Source organism: Nicotiana tabacum, chromosome 14 (assembly GCF_000715075.1).
Source record: "Nicotiana tabacum cultivar K326 chromosome 14, ASM71507v2, whole genome shotgun sequence".
NCBI lineage: Eukaryota > Viridiplantae > Streptophyta > Magnoliopsida > Solanales > Solanaceae > Nicotiana > Nicotiana tabacum.
Genome location: NC_134093.1, coordinates 59,688,299 through 59,711,576, shown reverse-complemented (window position 1 = coordinate 59,711,576; position 23,278 = coordinate 59,688,299). Strand labels below are relative to the sequence as shown.

Sequence of the window (23,278 nt, the reverse complement as noted above, 5' to 3'; positions counted from 1 at the left end):
GGAGTAGAATATGTATTGTGTATAGTTATAAATAGGGCTATTGTAAAAACACTTAATAGAATATCAATAATAGATTTTTTCTCCTGTGCATTCTCACAAAAACTTGAATAGAATGAAAAAGAGGGAAAAGGGGGGGGGGGGACATCGTTTCACAACATATTGCTAGTTGTCCATGACATACAAGCAAGAAAATCTTAACCATCTTTACCGCACAAAACGCATCAAACATAAATATGAGAATCAACACTTGTTCCTTTTTTTTCTTCTTGACAATGGCTAGGAAGAACCAATACATGTTTGAACAACTCAAATATGATAAAGCGGTTATAAAGGATATTAGAAAACATCACCTTCAGGAAAATGAGATGACGATATAATTCTGGATCCAGGGAAGGAAGGTCATTCAAATAGTTATACCTGAGCAGCAAAGTTACAAGAAGGAATTAAGTGAGCGAGGCCAAATATGCATGTCACAATGAGCTAGTAAAGAAATGGCAATTGGTGGAAGAGTAGAACTAATTGTTAGACGTGAAAAGGCCCTCTAAAAATGACGTTCCAAGTTGATGTAAAGGTCTCTATCCAAATAGGTCGATATATCAATCTTCCCATTCCATACCTCTCCAGCTAACCTGTCCATAGTATTTCAGCTAAAAAAATTCAAACATGCGTCGCATATTTGATGTTATTGTTTTTTCTCTTTTTCCTTGATAAGGGCATATGGCATTGTAACTCTTAACCAGAAAATGCATTATTGATGTAAGACTCGGTTGCTTTAAGATCCTGAATATAATGATTGTTTTCTTTTAGCTGACAATACTATTTTGTGATGCTTTCTTTTAGATAATTACTACCTTGGAACTACCAAAGATTGTAAAGCTTTTAATAAAACAGCAAAAGCAGTAATAAAATATTTGATAAAGCATACAAAGCTTATACATATTATCGCTCAATTAAAATAGTCAAACTTACTTGAATTGCATGAAGAGTCAGAGAAACTACGTTTGCAAGAGTTATTGTATTAAAATTTTAACATAGATATCTCTAAATAACTGTAGGAATCTATGAGAACAGCAGGAGAATGTCACATCAAAATCAATAATAAAGAGCAGCCTGGTGCACAAGGCATCCTGCGTTCACGTAGGGTTCGGGAAGGGCTACACCCCAAGGGGTGTGACGTAGACAACCTACCCTAATCAAAATACAATAGTGTTGATTAGCATGATTCAAGGAGATTTGATTATATTTAGGAGATTGTTGATTAGCATGATTTCAGGAGAATTGATTATATTTAGGAGATTTTTTATTTGATTTGATTTGATAACTGGATTGATTGTATAGATTTATTTTATTTCCTTAATTAGCATTTGGAGCTTTGTATAAATTCTCTTGCTCATTGGATGTAAACACATAAAAATACAAGAAGCCTTTTCTTCTTCTCAAAATCTACGTGGTATCAGAGCCATTGCTGTCTTTTTGAGGTGATTTATCTCCCTCGCAACACTAGGGTTCCATTTTTATCTAAAGGGGTCGAGTTTTCTCTCTTGTGGTGGTTGTCCGCAACATAAACTCCTTCTGGTCAGTTTTGTTTTTGGAATTTTCTTTTCTATTAGGGTCGCTGGAACATTCCGAGCCTATCGCTACCAATTTTGATTTTTCCGTTCACCGGAGTTAAGGTTCCGTCGAGACAGATTTGGTTTCCAGCGAAGCAGATTAATTTTGAGCAATTTTCTTTAGATTTGCTTCTGATTGGGCAGAAATATGGAGACATTTAAGGAGACGGTTTCTGGAGAAATCTTGTCTTCGAATGAAATTCAGCTTCTCCATTGCCTCCTAGCCAAACTTGACTCCGCTAATTTTGCCACATCCAATCATGTGCAAAGGTACTGCCTTTGTTGCTCACCTTAATTCTTGGATTGTTGATTCTGGTGCAAATAGACACATGACAGGCTCTTCTAAAGGCATTCAAAACTATTATCCGTGTCTCAAAGGAGATAATGTTAAAATAGCCAATGGTTCTTTTAACACCTATCTCTGGAACATGTTCGGTCATTTGTACTCCTTAAATCAAACTATCATTCGTGATGTTCCTGAGTTCCGTGTCAATCTTTTACCTGTCAGTGCCATCACCAAAGTTCTAAACTGTAAAATCGAGTTCTTTCCCGATCATTGTATTTTTCAGGACCTTCAAACATGGAAAAGGATTGGCAATGGTAGATTGCATGATGACTTGTATATATAAGATGGGATTCAAAACTCTGGTCAAGCCTTTTTTGGGGAAAGTAAGGATGTCAACCAAGAAATAATACAGTCGCATAGACGGTTAGGACACCCATCATTCTTCGTTTTGAAAAAGTTATATCCCGATTTGTTTTCAAGGACTCGATTTGAATCTTTGTTCTGTGATGCGTGTGATTGTGCCAAGCATACTAGAAACTCTTATTCTGTAAATGATAATAGAAGCACAACTCCGTTTATGACTATTCATTCGGATGCATGGGTTCCTACCCAAACTGTTTCTTTGTCTGGTAGTACATGGTTTTTTACTTTCATTGATTGCTGCACTAGGATAGCTTAGGTATATTTGTTAAAAAGCCAAAAGTGAAATTAACTCTTGTTTTCAGTCATTTCATAAGATGATTTGTACTCAGTTTGATGCCAAAATAAAAATCTTATGAACAGTCATTTCGCCATGCAATTTGCCGGCAACTTCGTCTTGTTCCTAAGGTTCATCACTGCTACAGTGGTACTGTGCATATACCAGTACCACCATCGGATCTGAAACCCTTGTGCGACCAATCCCCAGAAATTTCAATCCCAGTCAGTCACCATGCGTCTTTGCGGTTGACGACTCAAGATTGATTTGCGTTATCTCCTCATCGATAAGTGTTGTGCGAAAACCAACACTACCATCTTGTTCGGAAACAGTCAATTTTCCGGCAGAAAGTCTCTCACGCGCCTCCATGCGCCGCAAGAACTAGGGCTCCGACGAGCTACAGTAACTTTTCCGGCACGTGTGAACCATTCCGGCGGCTTTTTGACCAAACTTGTTCAGTACAACTTACTCGTCTAGTTATTCCGAGCCTACCCATATAAATTACATCAAATTCTGACAACTTTTATTTTCTCCGTCATGAACAGTGCACTTTTCCCGCGTGAACAGTGATTTCCCGACATGAACAGTAATTCCCAGAAAAGTTTCTGTTTTCTGGTGGTTTTTAAAACCTATTTTGTAGTGTGGAATTCAGCTTAGTCTCACTATTTTTAAAATTTTCCGGCGACCTTTCGGCCAACTTCTGTTTATCAGCAACCACCTGGTTTTTTTTTGCTGGAGTCTAGTGACCTTGTATGTCGAATGATAAGCTTGCAGATATTTTCACCAAGTCCCTCATTGGTCCTCGTATTAGTTACATATGTAACAAGCTCGGTACATATGATCTATATGCACCGGCTTGAGGGGAGTGTTAGACAATTATGAGTCTCATATGTAGTAGGAGTAGAATATGTATTACATATAGAGCTCATTGTATCTTTGTTAATAATTATATTTTTCTCCCATGCATTCTCACAAGAACAATAGAAGAAAATAATGATTCATAAAAGACCAACTCCTTAATTCTATTTACGAAACTATCTTCACACTGTTATCCAAGAGGAATGTGGTTCATTACATAAAAAAGAAGAGAACAATAACCACAACTACATGGTATATTTCATGAAAGAATTTTCTGGGTCCATAGAGAATATAGACAATACTTTGTGTCACTTGCATGAGCTATTGCATGAATTTCATTAGTTTCTGGAGAAAGCAACTGCTCTTTTTTTTTCTTTTTTTCTTTTTTTTTTTGGGTTAAAAAAGGTTTGATTATCTACTTTCTTTTTTGGAAGGTTTATACATAAATTCTTCCAGTAAATTTGCTCAATTTTAAGCCTTCATCATGCACTCTATCCATCATAAAGATGAGTACATTGCATATCCGAACCACTACAAAATAAATTAAATCACATAAGACTTTTCCTATAAGCTTACTTCTGCTTCAACTTGCTCAAAAAGAATGTCGCAAATGGAATATCAACAAGAATGCCTTCAAACATTGCCTACAACATCAGGAGAGGAAAAGAAAATAAAACATTTGCTGTCAAGATAAAAGTTTGAAGGCACAAAATGTAAATACCTTGAGAGAAGCAGATCTAAAGAAAAATGTCCTAGCTAAAGACCCATAAGCTCAGAAATAATGGGACATAAATGCTGCTAACAAAGAAATATATTACTAAATCGTTGCATCTAAAGTTCTCTCTCTCTCCCTCCCCCCCTCTCTCTCTCTCTTGAATAATGTGCATTCATATTTCTCATAATATTATCTAGTCAGTGTGTTGTAGTTGTTCAATGCACTTAAACATATTTAATTGCGCATTTAACTTTATTGTAAATGATAACACAGAGCTGAAGCAGAACCAGTACGGACACGTTATTCCCTTTCGTATTGGCTTTTGGAAGTTGAGCTGAACTTAGTCTGGTGATGATAATGAAGAAATTTACTATCAAATATCATCATCAACAATTCTGGAATCTGAAATAAGTGCTAACAAAACACCCATCCGTCATCAAAGAAATGGTTTTCACATGGAAGCAGCTTCCAAGCTAATCACACAACTGCTTCTTCCTTTTTTTCTTTTTTTTGCTGGAGTCTGTTAAATCACACAACTATATTCCAGTCTAAAACAAGAAGCTTTAACCAATGAAAAAGCAAATCTCATTCAAGATGACAATTATTTGAGAAAGAGCTACATTTCGAGATGATAATCCTTCCTAGGCGTAATTCTGCACCAAAGCAAGTATTGTGCTTTGTTTAGAAAGAACATACAACAGCATGTCAGAAGTTGAGTTAATCACCAGTCTTCATAGGTCATATGCTGAACAAGCATTACACAAGTGCCAATACCTTAGCAAGAATTGTCCCAAGAAAATGAAAATAATGGAGGTGTTGATCATGAGACATCCCAGATCCAGGATTTGGATAGAGTAGATGATCTGCAGTTTCCTGAAAACACAAAGGGAGGCAAGATGTGAGAATGCACGGGAGAAAAATCAATTTTTTTTCAATGATACAATGAGCCCTATATAATATACATATTCTGCTCTTACTACATATGGGACTATGACATATTCTACTCCTATTACATATGGGACAAGGACATATTCCACTCCTACTACATATGGGACTAGGATTATTTATACATAACTATCTAACACTCCTCCTCAAGCCGGTGCATACAAATCATATGTACCGAGCTTGTTAAATATGTAACTAATACGAGGACCAGAGAGACTTGGTGAAAATATCTGCAAGCTGATCATTCGACTTCACTACGAGTCATGCCAAACTCCTGGATAACTGTGCTAAACTTACCACCCCAGACTCGAGGAGACTGCTCTAGACCATAAAGTGACCGGCGCAAGCGACATACAAGGTTACTAGACTCCCCCTGAGCAACAAAACCAGGTGGTTGATGAGAAACAGAAGTTAGCCGAAAAGTCGCCGGAGAAATTTGAAAATAGTGAGACTAAGCCGAATTTCACACTACAAAATAGGTTCTAAAACACCACCAGAAAACAGAAACTTTTCTGGAAATTACTGTTCATGTCCGAAAACACTGTTCACCCCGGAAAAACATAAGTTGTCAGAATTAGATGTAATTTATATGGCTAGGCTCGGAATCACTGGACGAGTAAGTTGTCCAGAAGAAGTTTGTCAAAACGTGGCCGGAATGGCTCACACATGCCGGAAAAGTTACTGTAGCTCGCCGGAAAATTCCAAAGTTCTCGGAATCTGTAGGAAATTGTACTGGTGGACTCGGAATCACCCCACGAAACAACTGTCCTAAAACAGTTTTGAATATTTTAGCTGGAAAGTGATCCACACGCAGGCGCGTGTGTCAGACGCGCTCGCCGGAACCCTAGTTCTTGCAGCGCGTGGAAACACGTAAGGGACTTTCTGCCGGAGCGATTGACTTGGTTTTGTCGCCTGACTTTTCCAAACAAGATGGTAGTGTTGGTTTTCGCACAATACTTATCGATGAAGAGATAACACAAATCAATCTTGAGTCGTCAACCGAAAAGAAGCCCGATGAGTGACTTTTCTATTCCTATGGGACTGGGACTTCTGGGGTTTGGTCGCACAAGGGTTTCGGATCTGATGGTAGTACTGGTATATGCACAGTACGACTGTAGCAGTGATGAACCCTGGGAACAAGATGAAGTTGCCGGAAAATTGCACGGCGACGAGATCATTCTTCCCGAATGTCGCTGGAATGACGCACAACGATAATTTTCACACTGAAGCTCTGCTACCATGTGAGAATGCACTGGAGAAAAATCAATTTTTTTCAATGATACAATGAGCCCTATATATAATACATATTCTACTCTTACTACATATGGGACTAGGACATATTCTACTCTAACTACATATGGGACTGACATATTCTACTCCTACTACATATGAGACTAGGATTATTTACGCATAACTATCTAACACAAGATAAGTAAGTTAATGAACAAAACGATAACACGAGTATAAATCAAACATTTATTTCCACCATATTATCTTAGCAGATACTCTCCCCTTCATTTTCAATTTCAAATAGCGAGCCCAAGATAGACTAATTTGTGCAAGATTTTACCACTCAGCTATCCAAGTTAAGTAAAAGACATATTTCAAAAAGATGGGCTAGGAGCTATTGAACTAGAAAGACGAGATGAAATTGCTATTGAGTCTTCAAGGCGCTGAAAGCCCTAAGATTGATTTTCTCCTCCCGAGGAATGGGAGATGGAAATGGCTTGATAAGTTCCCTTTAGATCTAGGGATGCCCAACAAGACAGGCCCAAGATTAAATGTCTCAGTGACGTCAACTCAAGGAAGATTCGAGGAGGCATTCCTTTGCCTACTCCTGCTCCATCGGAGCCAAGAGCCCCGATGCCCGATTACCTTACTCAATACTCATTTCCTTCCTGACTCGACAGGGATTGCAATCTCAAAAGAGGAGCAACAATTGATCTTCCACAATAGGTAAATTTGGGCTGCTATACCAGCTAGTCTTCAGATAGATCATAAGCAAAAGACTATTCCCTTAAGTTCAAAACCCAACTGATGTCCTACTTGCGAGAAGATAGAGAATGGGTAAAACTGCTCCTCTCCCTACTCTAATGTCCATAAACAGGCTAGCTATTCCAAAAATTAGGTTGGATGAGAAATCCAAACGAGTCTGACCATAATAAGGCTGATAAACCCTTTTGAACAAGAAAAACTAAAAAAGAATCTAAACCATGTGAAATGATTCCAAATGACTATTCTAGGAGGTATAAAATGTCAGTGGTGAAATATATATACAATAGAAATTTATTGTTGCAGGCTGTAGTTGGAGCCTTATAAACAAACTATATCAATAACCCTCTAGAAGTTAACCATTCAATCACAATTAATTGAGGCCAAAATCACATGTTGTATTTTGGTACAAATCAAACAGCCAACCTAAAACTCGATTGGTTGAAACGGTAAAAATAAGCACTGGTGGCCTTAGCAAAATACAAAATCTTGGCAGAGAAAATTTTTACCATTAGCACAAGAAAAGAGAAATAGAAAAGAGCAGGACAGGAACCTAATTACCCAAGTAAAATTGCTCACATTTGTTTTCTTTTATTGAAAGTACCGAACACTTTAGCCAAACAAGGTCAGGCCAGAGCCGATTTGTCTAGCATCCAATCAGGCAAGATAACAAACTCCATGACCAGGTAAAGTCACTCTCTCTCTCTCTCTCTCTCTCTCTCTCTCTCTCTCTCCCCCCCCCCCCCTCTCCCTCTCTCTCTCTCCTCTCTGCCCCTCTCTTTTAGGGTAGAGAACTTTTTAGTCAAGAAATAACTTTTATGGTTTTTCAACTTTTTTTATTTACCGAAGAAAAAGGACAAAAGAGAAAAAAGGAATAGGAAGTTCAGAAGGGAATAGAGGAAGGGAGAGATTCTTCGTCTGTACCACAGCATGGACTAAAGCGAGTAACCTATTAAGAGCAAGGACTACACATTCAATCATTAATTGCCAACCAAAAGGGTACTATATTACAGCAATATTCAATAAACATTAATGTTCTAAAAGTATATCTTGTATTAATTTGTCATGCATGGGGAAAAAAATATTAGTTTGTGCTTTTTGCCATAAATGCATCTTAGTATGACGAGCATGTCATCTTGCTTCCTTTAACAGAACTCCTACAGAAGCAGGTAGCATTATGTAATCTGCATATTCCATAGGTTTTCAATGATACAAAATGAAGGTGAGGCAGGAAGCATCTGCAAAGGGAACTTAGTATGATCAAGATTTAGAGCATACTTCACAGGTTTTGGGTTCAAAACTTCTGAGACTTCTGCAATTTACCTGCTGCTAGATAATTACTAAAACTTTCTCTATTGTAGGGACATTATATCTCTGGTCACTGTTTATACTTTCCAATATGTTTAAATAAGTAACTGGTCATCTCCTTGATCATAGCTCAAGAAGTAGCATGTAATTATCAGATAATCAGATCCAATTTTGAGAAGTTGAGGAGTACCCTCTAATCCCTTTATTATTTTTGATGCACTCATGATGTTCCTTGTGTAGAAGATTGGGTGTCTTTCGCAAAAAAAAAAAACATGCTTTTCTGTAGGTTTTCTACTTTTTGGTATATTACTTGTATACATGCGCTTTTGGTTTGGCCCAAACATTAACGAAATTTATTTACCTTGCCTAAAAAGAAATCAGATCCATTTACAATAATGAACCTCCCACTAGAATCCAGTTTTTAACCCAATTGCACTTGACATCATCAACTTTGACCTTAGTTCGAATTCAGAAATACCCGAGGTCACTGTGCAAATTGTTTGGAGCCTTCTCAACTCTTCATCTTCTCTTCTGAAATTTCAACCATCGTTATCTTGAATCAGAAGTCCCATTAGCTCCCCCTAATGACCACACTAGATTGATCAGCTAAGAAGTTCCAGTCAGTTCTATCTAATTTAGGCTACCAATTGGAGGCCATGTTACACACTCTCTCCAATTACCTTGAAGTACCTGGATCGAGGGTATAACATGGGTATGGGTACTTCTGATTTAAACGAAGTCACATGGGTATGGGGACTTAATGCAAGTCCTTCAAAATACACCAAATACTTGCTAGATAATGTAATCGCCAAAGAATTCAAGTACCTGTAGCAGTTACTTACCTACACTCAAAAAATAAATTTTCACACCCAACTCCATGTAACATAGATTGAAGGACCTTTAGCACTAGATATTATACTTCTCGTCCTATTACATTTTATATGTTCTGTTTCTCATCTGCTAAAAAGAGCTCTACTTCCTTCTACAGTGCCAGGCTCTCCGGATGTACATAATCAGATGAACCTAGGATACAAAAGTATAGCCCTGTGCTGCAAGAGTGAATTTCTCAAAACTACAGTCCTTGATATAAAAATAGCTGGAACCACAACTAGTTATGGGGCAGGAGGTCCAAGCACTAATATCTAACAACATTGATAAAATTCGCACCTTAAATAATCCATATTGTACATCAAAAGCTGCTCGAGTAATATTCTCCATGAAATCCTTGAATATCCCACCACCATCTATACCAGCTTCCTCAACTCCAAGTTCGTTAACGAAGGTTACACGTATCTGGAAACACAAGGTTAACCACAGGAAAAGAAATTATCTCTTCTGAGTAAAGTGTACACACACACACACGCATACTTGCACATATACATGCACGTCTATAATCAAATAGAAAGTGAACATAATCACACAGAGAGCAAATGCATCACCAGTCCTCGGAGATCCTCCTCCGACAATGCACTCAATTGGTTAAAAGCATCTTCCAGAATATGGTCTCTTCTAATTCTGAATCTATGCCTAGCAAAAAGACCCTGGCTCCCATTCCTCTCTCTTGCTGCAGCTAGCTGTGACTGCCAGATGATTAATAAACTATGGGTTAGTTGAGCAGAGTGACATGCTATACAAGAAATTGACTAACTTCAATTGGCTCAATGTGCAACTCTTATCTTATACAAAGCTAACCAAAAAGAACAAAATAAGTCTAAGGAGAATGGAGCCACTCATTTTCCTATAATAGATATGAAGTCCCAAAGGAGTAAAACGGCAAGGAAAAAAAGAGAAAATGACAAGACTTAAAAAGAGAAAATCAAAGAAAAATTGTGCAGATTTAATCACTCACAGTAAATATTTTGGCTCGGCTAGTAAATGGCACCAGGAATGGAGCTTGCTTTAGTATATCGTTGGCTCTAGTGTTCTCTGTCATTGCCTGAAAGATACTTCCAATTACTGCGACAAATTTATGAAAAAGAACCTAACCAGAAGAAACCTACGTTGCAAATTAGCAATTGCAAAACAATTACCTGAGATATGAAGTACTCATTTACACCATCTGCATGAAATTCGCTAGGAGGTGTAAATTGCCGTCTGTTGTTCCAATCTTGTAACTACAATAACTCTATGTTAGAACAGTAATTTAATATAATCTTCATATCTCAAAACGATAATTATTAAATAATTCCACTAAAGAAAAAATATTGCAAGAATCATGTTTGAAAGAGGGACTGTGATACCTGTGATAGGAGTTCAGATGCTACAACACTAACCCTATGCTGAAGGAACTCCAATGGATGCTTCTTCATAGCAAAGATATCAGTTGTCGATTTCCCAAAGTTAGCAGGCGCCATAGGATTCAGCCAGAGGAGCTGCCACAAGGCCTAAGTGTGTAAAGCATAGATGCATTAGTGCAGGGAACGAGTCCTGATATAATATAACATGAGCCCTTATAGTCTCCTTCTATCAATTGCACACTTTGCACTCTCCAAGTAAAAGAAAAGTGGGATTTTTAGCTTATGCAAGACCTTCTACTAATCCAAAAATATAGAGCATTTTAAACAATCAAAAGAACTAATATGGGCACTTCCAGCTACACCTAGGTCCTATTTCAGTTCAGTGGACCATAACACCAGATTTTGTTTTATCATAGTCTCCAGGTGCTAGCTCTAGATCATACTGTCCCAAATCCAGATAAAGGAGGATATTGTGGTAGGTTCAAAAACTAGCAGTAAAATAGTCAAATCGTGATGAATACTAAAGTAATGAATGTGGTCGGTCATGCTCTCCTAGGTACCCGCTACATCGACACCCAAGTGGCTAAATGGGCAAAAGGTCTGTCACAAGGTTTCTAGGTGCTTTAATCTGTTGCTTCCGGATTCTTTACTTTATGAGCAAGCATTTCTCAAATCATAACCCAGGATAGAAGGAATAACTTTTATCAGCAGTAACTTCCTGTGGAAGTCTTGAACTGATGAATATATATGATCATGCCTTAAATCACAAGACTGTGCAGATCACTATTACACGTAAGGGAGAGCGGAGAACATCCTTTCTTGTTCTTGGTTCATAAGGTAGGTTAGCAGCCTGTAATTGCAAGCAAATACACTTTTTCACAGTATAAATTGAGGATTCTTTAAGTCTTCATTAATCACAGTGATAATGAATCCCCACCCTTGATTCTTAAACCAGCTGACCTGCTAATCTTATCAATGTTGTGTACTTGTGTGATGCTAATCCTATCATTGTTGTGCTACCCATACCATCACGAAAGTATTTTCCGATGCAGAGATGAAGAGACAACAATTTAAAAGTTCTTTTGATCAGTACAACATATATTATATTGATTCTTTACCCGTTTATTGATTGTCTTATATAAGGTTTTATTGATTGTCTTATATAAGGTTTTTTGCCCCACTAGTGGGATTCTACTGGGTTGTTGTTTGATATATAAGGTTTTACCTGTCTAAGAATAACAATCAAACATCTGATATCCTTCAGAGATAATGGCTTCTCCTGTTCATAGAACTCCTCATTATCGACAATCATAAGCATGTGCCTGATTCAGGATAGAGGAGAAGATGTGTTATTTACTTGTGCACAGTAACAACTCACACCATACAAGACAGCCGTAGAAACCTTCCCCCAGATGATACAGGCTGAATATGTTGAAGCCATAAGCTCTTACTTGTAAACCGGGCAGAAAACAGCCAAAGGTAGCAGCCATCCAGGAGCATCTGCTGGCAAATATGCTGATTGCTCTGACAGTGATGACCATTTCTGATTTTCATGACATTGCTTCATGAAGTTCCAAAGGACAGCAACTAGCTCTGTCCGATAGGCTAGTACAGTCATAATACGTTCAAGCGGCAAAATGTTGAAAGTCACGTGAAGGAAAGCACAAACTGCACTAACAGCTGCCACATGTTTCTCATCAAGCTGGCCACTATGTAAACCATTGAGAGGTGAATACCCTCCCAGTAAAACAGTAGTCTGTTCATTAAACATAAAATGACTCAGTTCAAATGGATAAAATCTTGACTGAACTAAAAGTGAACCTTAGTGCTTAGTACTGTGAAAATTATGACTGCATACCAGCTGTAGAAGAAAACGTGGATCTATAGCATTGGTTATCTGTTGTTCCAAACCCAAATTCAGAACTTTTTCTGTTTGTTCATCATCAATGACCATATCATCCTCAGACACTGAAGAATCTGAAGAAAGTGTAATCAGCTCAAAATAAAATTAAAAGAATGGTGTTTACATCCTTTTATTTCTTTTGAAACCTCAAATATGTGCGAATTAGAACATCAACTGAACACATCTACTGAAGTAACTGAACTCAGGTGTAAATAATACAAGGGCATACTTTCTTTACTTCCCATATTTGATGATTGGAGAGAAGGGAGTGCTTCCAACAAAAAAGTCGCAACAGTTGCAAAATCAACAGCCTGTGAACAGGTATAAGAGGAAATTACTGTGAATGCTTAAGAAAATAAGCCAAGAAAACACATCCTACAATTATTTACAAGAAACATTCTCCCTATTGAACAAGTAATGATCAAGATCCAAATTCCCTTTTCCTTATTTGTGGCAGTACATCAGTCATCATCAAGTATCTATCCAGTAATCTGATTCATCTCAACCAAGAGAACACTATCAATATGCAAATAGCAGAAATCACGCAAAATTGCTCCACATTTAAAAACACGATGGATACAACATTATAAAAGGTTAACTAAATCAGCAACATATCTTTTTACTAGAAAATGGACCTTGGACAAAACTCAATCCTAAAAGCTACTCATCAAGTGAGGAATGACCAAGACCATATAAGAAGACAACATTCCATTCTCGCTACGAATGTACGGAATGTAACATCTCGCATGCCCTGGACTGCACATTTGGAATGTGAACTACATAACATGGGGGCCAAACATTGGGTAAACCAAGGACTGAGATGGCTTTGGCTTTGATACCACATGAAGCAAATGGACCTTTTATTATGACAAGGTAAATATTTTATTAATGAGCACCTAGAAGGTACTATGAAGGAATACAACAGCAATGATTCCTTACTTCAATAAGTTGAAGGAATACAATAGGTCCAACAGAGCGTCAATGTCAGATACAATACTTTTCCTGTACCACAAAAAGAGGCTCCTCAAACATCTAAATTTAACATATAAAATGTGCTCATTTTTTCTATTGAAGAATATGTTGTTTCTCTGACCAAATGTTCTACAAAATGCAACAAGGCACTGCTTTCCGGTAGTGTCTACTTCCAATAACTGATGGTTGTTTATACCAACTACATAAGGCATGTTTTATGCTTCCTTGCATGACCCATTGAATCCCAAAAATACCAAGAAACATTGACAAGATCTGGCAAGTAAAATTGCAGTGGAGGAGAGATGATAAACTGACTCATACGCCTCTTCACATAAAATCATCTGCTGCAAATGATAAGACCTCTTTTCTGCAGATTATGATGAGTTAGACAAGTACCATGAGTTGCAACCCAAGTGGAGGTGATGAAAATATACCTTGGGCCTAACTCAACCCTAAAAGCTAGCTCATGAGGTGAGGGATTGCCAATATCATATAAGGAGAAAATAACCATTCTCTCTACCAATGTGGGACACTTAACAACTAACACTTATTTTTGTCTCTTTCCTGAAATACAATCGATAAATATTACGCACCAATCCTCTATGTATCCTACTCAATACGGGCCTAATTCATTCAACGCTGGTAAGTTTTGCATTTTAAGGCAAATTAGGGGTCCTCAAAACTGGAGTTCTATAAATCTCAATTTATTCCTATCCTGACTCAGTGTTAGTGTAACAACAACAACTAATTAATCCCAACTAGTTGTCGTCGCCTACATGGATCTTTTGCTTTAATTGTGTTCTATCTTAGCTATATCCGTGTCGATTCCTAGAGAATCAGAGATTGTCAGTATTTTGAGATTCTATTTCAGGTCTAGCTCATCTTTTTAAGCACCTTCAATCACCACAGTACTGCAAGCAGAGACCGGGGAGGTCTATGTAGGACATCTACAAATCATCTCATGGTCCTTCTCTCATTTTATCATCCAATTGGGCTACTTGCCCACTAACTCTGTTATGATCATTTCTAATCTTTCTAATCATTTCTAATTTTGTACAATCGCACATCCATATTAAAATTCACGTTTCAACTATATTCATCTTGTGGATATATTAGGTCATTAACATTCACTCACATATAACACCTTTGGTCTCACAACCGTTCTGTAGAACATCCTTTTCAACTAGCAATGGACCTCTGATGCAATCATTTTGTGCAAAAGTTTGGTTTGGCAAAAGGGATGCTTACGAACATCACATATCCAATCATCCTCGAGCACTAGAAATGATTTGTCAAATGCTCAGTGCACAACAATGTGTACCTTGAAACTGATATTCAAATGTTGAGCCCTATCAAAACTTCCTTTTGACTACAATTTATTAACCTTCTTTCCCTTTAAATCCATCTAATGAAGACTGAATCCTTTTGACTGAATGCGTGAACCATATTTACTTGACCCAAATTTTCACACATTCTCTAGTTTACCCTTACCTTCGCCTTAACAGAAATCCATCCACAAACAAACACCCCCAAACGCCTATGCCTCTTAAGAGTAAAAATAAACACTTTTTACATGTTTTCCTTCCAAACAACCTACCATCTTTCATAGAACTATTACTTCATTAACTCAAGTTTTCACAAATAGGCTACATTACCCTAACTTGGCTTTGACATGATTTTTATTTTTTGTAAGGTAAATAATTTTATTAATGAAAGGAAAATCTCCCGTATACAAGAAGAGTACCAAAAAGTAACGAGTTTTTCTTTGTTCTCGAAATCCGAATGGTGCCACATAAATTGGGACGGATGGAGTATAATTTATTAATCTATGAGAAAGTTCCCCTATACAAGAAGTACACCAAAAAATAGTCTTAGAGAAAAATATAGTTCTATTCAAAGTACATCCAATCTTCTACACATACTGGAACCACATGGGTGCACTAAAAGGTACTATAGAAATAAGAGGCTATTCTTCATATGTAGAAAATCAGATTCTCCACGCCGATCTGTGAGTCTAGAAGCTAATAATGTTGTACTTCCCAATCTTATTTGTTATGTTGCCACTGAAGCCTTCCCACCCTTCATGATATTTCTCCATACACCATGGCCAAAAAGTACTGTAACATTCGTAGCCCTTCATCCCTTGTCCGTAAGTCCATATTTTTGTGCTATCACTTCTATCCATGGAGCCTAATCCTCAGTCCCAGATCTCCACAGTCATTTCCCAGTAACGCCCTATTGAATACGCTAAGCTCCTCCAACCCAGGTCCTCCTTATTTTTTTCGAGGAAGTTAAACTTAATGGATGGTTCTTCTAGAATCATTTACTAAGTCATATAGAAAATTACTTTGGAGCCTTTCCAACCTCCCAGTCACCTGGTCGGTGCTTGCAAAAGTGACATGCAATATGCAGGGACAGTGTACTCTCTATTTCTTTCCGCCATACAAACAAGTATCACTTTTACCATCCAACTAGCCTCTCTCAACTCCTTTTATGATCAAATTCCATGTTGCTTGATCCTTATTTGAGACCCCCAAATGGCAACCCGTGGTAGATAGAGGAAGAGCACCAACCTTGGAATTGAGTACCTGTGCTATCTGCTTGATGTTGTTCAGCTCTCCACGGGAATGATCTCACATATCCTGAGGTTTGATCTCAAGTCCTAACACTACTTGTAACCACAGGAGAATCTGTCACAAGTATGTTGGCTGGTTTGCATCGGCATCAGAAAAATTAATGCATCATTAAAAAAAGGAGGTGAGAGATCTTCACATAACTTTTGTCCCTTGATCGATGCAGAGAAACACTCTACCAGCCTCCTGCTGCAGTGTTGGCTATCATCTTGCTCAAAGATTCAATCACCAGAATAAAAAGTATGGCAGATGACGCCCTTGAAATGATATATTTCCATAAAACAAATCTCCCCCTCTGATAAAATCCCTCGCTTCCCAATAGCCACCTCTCAAAGTTAGTTCCTTCAAAAGATCTGTAACGAACCCCAATCTTATCAAATCATTTATGGAGTACTTCCTTAATCTCCAAGGCCAATTGAATTAGCGCAAATAAAATGCGAGAGAGGAAGCATCGTATGGAATGAAATTCATGCCAAATCAAGCATTTGTGATTGCTAACCTAATCCATGAGAGTTCATTCCTTGATAGAAAGATTTTAAGTTTTCCATGCAACAGGAGTAGTAGGTTCCAAACAATAATGACAAAAGTCATAAAACTTAGACCACAGAAATATAAAACATCTTTTTTTTATTGAGTAAAACTAATGGCATGTCTTTACCATAGTGAATGATTCTGGCAGGGCAAAAGCTAGCCTAGCAACTTCGAGTAGATTCCCTAGAAGGCTAGCATAGCCAGGAAGATCAATCTCTATATCAGGAGGGAGGACATTAACATGCTCTTTCATGCATAATGCCATCTGATGAAAATAATGACGACTCACAGATGGACTTGCAAAGACCTGCATAATGAAATGAAACCAGCTGAATAAGACTTCGGGAAATATAAAGCAAACACTAACAAATAAAAAAAGCTCCCCAAAAGCATAAATCTGAAGCTTCCAAAGGAAGATGAACAACAATATGGCACAGATATCAGCTGATGATTCATGCAGAACCATCACTTGAACTAGCACAGAGCAACTAGATACTTGGTCGGTAAAGGATTATTCCTTGATCCGGTCCTCCATAGAAATAATCATGTTCCGGTGGAACACTATATCCATTTACCTCTTTTAGGTGAGGAAAAAACCGCCATAAAAATGGAATTGTAAGAATCTGGGAAGGGAAGCAACACCGTGGGTCAACACTTGCACAAGAACAAGTGCTTTGACCAATATGAGGTATAATCAGTCCAAGCACACGCTCGAACGAAGATACAACCCTGTTGGAAGCTGGAAAGTTTCTTTCCTGCAAAAATTAAACTGCATGCTGTCACCCTTCAGCTTTAATAAATACCAAGTCAATGAGATATTTGTATTCTCGAGAGACCAGTATACCAAAACAGAGAAACAAGTGACAAGTACACATCAATAGTACCATCTAATCATAAAACACAAATAAAATAATATCGGTGCATAAAGAAATAATGTACCAAGTCCTGTATCAGTTAACAACCCAGTATCTAGAGAAGATATGCATATATTATCAAGTCTCGAGTGCACAGGTAGATATGTAAAGAGGATATGTACCATGCTCTCACTAATCAAACCAAACAGCATATAGAGAAGACATGCACAGATACATGTATGCATTCCAGATCTAGTATATAGAGAAGATATGTGAATAAAAATGTATACATCCAAGGTATTTGCAAATAGAGAAGAGATGCAATAACCAAACACTAATCAGTTATCCTCATCCGCGCATACACCATTAAGAGAGAAATATGAGATAGTGATCCTAGGGGAATGAATCATTATCCACATGCTGCACGGATAACTCACGTGCCATATATAACAACCGCACGGACCACTCACGTCATATCATATCTCAGACCTGCACAGACCACTCACGTGCTATCAATCCAGTCCATATCACACAAAAAACATATATACGGATACATGTACACGAACAATAGATATCAAGTTACATACTCTGGACTGATATAAGTGATATGCTAAGGTATATGCATGTGCGATGTGTACTACCATAGCTCAAATTAGGCGATTACGCCATAAAATATCAATTATCATGTTTGAACAAGAGATTAACCTACATGTAACCTCTAACATGATTCAATTAGCTCACAAAGGGGTACAAACATAAGAAGCATGATAGTATAAAGCTTAGCAATCCATTCAAGGCATCACATAGCCTAAGCACTACTCGAGCATGGATAAACCCCAATGTACGTACATGGACTCAAACCCTTGCATGTGCGCCACCCATAGCACGTAGTCAACACTAATAACTCAGGTAACTAGTGCCTCAAACAAGTTTAGGCAAGATACTTACCTCAAGCAAGCTAAATAAATATTCTAAAAATCTTTTATATAAAAACAATGTTATCTTATTTATATGATCTTCCATCTGAAGAAAATATTATGTTTATGTACATTGCCAAGCTCCTAAAGCTCAAAGAATGTTTAAGAGTATTGGAAGCATAGGATTGTAGAGAGTCGTAAGAAAGCTCCGCTTTTCAACATTAGCCAGGATTATTAGAAATCTCCGTGAAAAAATCACAAGCTTGTCACACACACCATCACCTTTTATGATATACTTTTTAGCTCCCAAGAGTAGAAGAGCACTTTAAAGCAATAAAGCTAGTTAACAAAATTTGAAATTGATCCACAATTACAAACTACTTGGAATTTGTGATCACTTCCCTGAAAATATACTTGAATAACTCATTGTTACAGATTACATAAGTTGTAAAATAATTCAACTCAATAGCTCTTGTACTTATAGGAGCAACCTTGCCAATCAGAATGATTTCCCTAAATAAGGAATATATATTTCTTTGAAGAAGATGGGTGACACTGCTGCAAGCCCAGGGAAACCTTAAATCAATCAGCAACGTTACTGCATCCAACAAGAGGATTGCTGATGTACAGGACTTCTCAGATTCCATAAATAGTTGATCTCTCAACTTATTCCTGCACAGACATAGCTCATATGAGTAAAATTAAGACACGACAGCACTTATTTAGCATTCCAATTGGACTTTGTCCCCCAAAAAAGGGTACCTTACAGGTGTTAGATAAAATAACTTCTTTCAGAAAATAACACTATGAATGAGTAATCATAGTTCTATAACTGGTATAGCAGGACTATCAAAAATAAATGCCTGCCACAGAAGGCAACTTCATCAAAGCTTATCAAATTTCAAGGTTTAGCAAAGGAAGACTCCCACCCCTCTACACCTCCACAATAAAAAAATTCAAAGCCAGCAACTAGAGAGTATGTTATCAGAGTGGTCATGCTTATGGAAAGATGAAAGACATCATGAAATAGTATACAAGATAGGAAACAATTACTGTATCAGAGTTTTCCTCCTAGAATAGCTACTAACTATTTTAGGGAAGAAAAGAAAGTGGGAAGAGAATACATATTAAAATGAATCAACCATAGAAGCTTTATAGCACCGTTGCCAGCATTATAATGATATTGTTAACCAGCTCACTAATGTTAAATATAAATAGTGACATGCAACAATTCTTGCAACCCAGTGGATTTTCACATGGTTGCTTTATAAGGTTCAAATCAGTTTGCTTCAAGGGGACAATAATCTTTAGGATAGTGAAGGTGAAGGTCCAAATGGTCTTTCAACAGAACACACATAGCACAAAAAAAACATGAAATTCCCAAATAAAGAAGGCTAATAAATAGCAATATAAAGATCTGGAATTCAGGTCCAATACGATCCAAAAGAGGTACACTGAAAGTACTTAATAAAACAAAAATAACATGAAAGAATCGATTAAGACCTTCTTCTTAAACATTGTATATTTGCTTTAAAATAGCTTGGTTTTAAGTCTTAAGATAAGGTCAAATAACTCTCCTTCTCTGTGTTCAACAGAGACAAAAGTAACAAGTAACCATATGAAGTTCAGAAGATTCATATGGGGAAGTAAAGCAAGAAGATATGAAGTAAGGTCTTGAGTTAACCTGTTTCCATAAACAGCCCGAATACAAGCATGAACAAATTTCTTTAGTCTGTATCTCACCAAGCCAAGATCGGAGGCACAGTCCATACCAGCAAAGAGGCTAACAACGTCCCCTATAAAATTCTGCACACTATTAATGCTAGTGACAAGTTTCTAATATGCAAAACTCAAGATGTTAATAACAGAGAAACAAAGGAATAACGTGTAACGAGGATCACAGAGATTTTCTAATTAGAGAACAAAGAATTAGATTTTGTAAGTGTGAAACTAAGCTAAGATGCTCTCAGACACGATAATCGAGGTATAACACTTTCAAATCCTACAGTTTACAGGGAAATTCTGGCGATTTCAACAGCAGAGGGCATAGTTTCTCCTCAATCAATTTTCGGTGATTGATCAGAAACTCATTTTTTGTGTTAACATAGGTGATGACAGGATTTATATTTTTGAACCCTACACCAGCAGGCCCTCGCAACAGAGCATTCTATGGCCGAGACTCTTCCCTCTCTTCTTCTTCCTAAGATTCCACCACACCCATCAAGAGCCAAGCTTCCCGCGTCCAAACCCCAGTAAAGTTTTCCGGCAACCGCGCCCTCACGCGCCGCCAACTCGCCTGTTTTTCCGGCGAGATCTCAGCCACGCGCCGGCGCGTGTGGCTTTTTCCGGCGACCTTTCAAATCTTTTTCTTCAGACAGCCTCTTCTCGAGGCTTTTCCTAGCCTTCCCGTGCCAGTTTCACCAAATTCCGACGACTTTTTCTTTTTCCGGCCTTTAAACCCCAGATTCTGACGATTGTTTCCTTTGTTCAGTACGAGAAAACCTTCCTCCCTTCCTATATATTGTTTTCACCCACTGTGAATACTGTTATTCCAACTATTGAGGCTTTTTCCGGCCAGATTTTTCGGGACAGCCGCATTTAGAATATGATGGATTGTACAAAGAGAAGCTCTTTTTTCTCTCTAGAATCTAGAAAACTGGAAAACATGTCTTTTATCAAAGCTGTCTCTTGGCCAGCCCTAGAACTTGGGGGAAGATGCCATCGAAAGCTCGACGTAGGACAGGAGCCGCACTTCTCGCTGTTCGAGGAGCACACTCTCAGGCGCAAAAGTTTCTTGGAATCTAGTCTCATTGGGTCTTTCTCCAAATGGGTTGGTTCTCCAGAGGCTGTTAGGAACTGGGCAGCAGAGGCATGGAACGTCAAGGACGGGCTAAAAATATCGCAATTGGGGGACACTCAATATCTCTTTCGTTTTGTTGACAAGTCTCAAGCTTCAGAAATTCTTGTCAGAGGAAACAGGTGGTTCGATGGGAACTTCTTAAATCTAGACATATGGGTGAAGCATGATGGGTGTCTTGACCCTCGCTTCACTGGCGAAACATTGGTGGTCAACATGATGGGTCTCCCGGTGAATCTTTGGTGTCTTGACCTATTCAAGAAGATAGGGAAAATCTGTGGGGGTTTTATTGATGTCACTTGCACTTTACACGATCTCTCGCGAGTGAGGATTGTGGTGAGGAAAGGGGGCAGAATCCCTGTCTCCACTGTGGTGGAAGATGACTACTTGAGTTATAGGGTTTGGTTGAGCCCTGAATTTCGCCCTATCTTTATGCCTGTGATAGCGACGGAAGAAAAGGAAAGGTCAAATAGAAGTGAGGGGAGGGGAAATCAGTCTCTGAGGGGAGGGGAGGGCTCACCAGATCACTGGATTAAGCCGGAATCAGACGTTAGATCGAGAAGAGACGGGAGGTTTGAAATTGGGGGAGGAAGACAAAATTTTAACAGGAAGAGAAGACGTGAATGGGTTAGTGATGAGGGCTGGAAAGGCAGAATGGGACGATCCTCTTCTACTTATCATAAGGCCGGGCAAGTTTTCAGCAAGTATAGGCCTGGGCCTCCTCACATGGGCCCAACAACTTTCCCCAATTCCATTAGAATTGATCCTAAGGGGCCCAGATTATTTCAAGCTGCGCATGATAAGGCTCCTAAGCATATGGGAACGGTCGTTCCTCCTTCCTCTGGCCATGGTGCTTCACATAGTGGCACTCCTTCACCAAGCTCTAGTGACCTGTGCCCCTCTACGATGGCAGCTGCTGCAGGGGCAGAACCGGCTAAGGATGGTGCTGTTAATCCACGCCCCCCCCCCCTGATGGACCCGGTTCCATCAACCCCTCACCTGCTCCTGGGCTTAGTTATGCTGAGGTCACACTTAAAGTTTCTTCTTCTTCTGGGGAGATTGTTGAGCATGCCCCAATTGATGTTAGTGTCGGACCAGTACTTTCAGTTAATATGCCGCCAAGGGTTCCATGCTCTCTTCCGCCATGCTACCCTACTGATGGTTCTGGACATTCCTATAGCAGCGGGGTGTTAATTTCAGAGGTTGCCGCCCCTCAAGGAAATGGTGAGACCCTTTCAGAGGTTAAAACTCCTAGTGCTAGCAATGCTATGGTCTTGTATTCCTCTGGTAGTAGCAAGGAAAGGATACATATAGAAGACGCATGCCCAATTTCGTCAAGGATCGGAGGAGGGGATGTCTTTCTGGATGGAGGATAAACTACTAAACTTTGGGAAGTTTCTGGGTGTTTCTGTTGAAGGGAAGGAAGATAGGGTGTTGGAACTGTTGAGGGAGATTGAGCAACAATCTCTTTACGATGGTGCAGGGAGGGAGTTGGGTAAATGTGTTAAGCAAAATAACTTAGGGGATGTAGTGGTGTATCAGAGAAGGGGGCGAGTGTGTGACAGAGAGAAAGGGACCTCGGCTAGGGGGGGTGGGGAAATGGGGGCTTTTGTCGCTTATGGAAGTTAAGATCCTTTCATGGAATGTGAGGGGAAGAATGACCCAAACAAAAGGGTCATCATCAAAGTGGGAGTTAGGGAGTGGGGTGCCAACCTAGTTTGTTTTCAGGAGACCAAAATGGAAGTTTTGTCGGATGCGATCGTGAGAAGTGTCTGGGGAGGTAGTTGGGTAAATATGACTGGGTCCCAGCAGCGGGAAGTGTCGGGGGCATTCTACTTATGTGGGATGATAGAAGCTTGGAGGTAAAGGAGATTAGGAAGGGAATTTTTTCTTTGGCAGCTCTCGTCAAATATAGAGTGAGTGGGGTGGAGCGGGGATTTGGGGGAGTGTACGGGCCGGTAAG

At 38.7% G+C, this 23,278-nt stretch overlaps 1 protein-coding gene across 5 annotated transcripts in view; it reads right to left on the bottom strand.

The window, feature by feature from the left end:
* The window catches only part of LOC107792520 (E3 ubiquitin-protein ligase UPL6), a 76,437-nt gene that overhangs the window by 34,263 nt on the left and 18,896 nt on the right, over nt 1–23,278 (bottom strand). For 3 of the 5 annotated variants that reach the window (XR_012698675.1, XM_075229589.1, XM_075229591.1), the window contains exons 4-19: nt 20,143–20,254; nt 18,950–19,130; nt 17,263–17,442; nt 16,815–16,994; nt 12,781–12,862; nt 12,507–12,625; nt 12,100–12,404; nt 11,874–11,970; nt 10,652–10,795; nt 10,442–10,525; nt 10,261–10,347; nt 9,851–9,991; nt 9,579–9,704; nt 4,941–5,039; nt 4,028–4,095; nt 351–417 (exon numbers count right to left, since the gene is read on the bottom strand). Coding sequence is in view for 4 of the 5 variants with exons in the window: in XM_075229589.1 (XP_075085690.1) it covers nt 351–417; nt 4,028–4,095; nt 4,941–5,039; nt 9,579–9,704; nt 9,851–9,991; nt 10,261–10,347; nt 10,442–10,525; nt 10,652–10,795; nt 11,874–11,970; nt 12,100–12,404; nt 12,507–12,625; nt 12,781–12,862; nt 16,815–16,994; nt 17,263–17,442; nt 18,950–19,130; nt 20,143–20,254 (2,072 nt within the window). In the remaining variant the exon portion in view is untranslated. The remainder of the gene's footprint in view (nt 1–350; nt 418–4,027; nt 4,096–4,940; nt 5,040–9,578; nt 9,705–9,850; nt 9,992–10,260; nt 10,348–10,441; nt 10,526–10,651; nt 10,796–11,873; nt 11,971–12,099; nt 12,405–12,506; nt 12,626–12,780; nt 12,863–16,814; nt 16,995–17,262; nt 17,443–18,949; nt 19,131–20,142; nt 20,255–23,278) is intronic. The other 2 variants (XM_075229590.1, XM_075229592.1) reach the window with 2 other exon arrangements.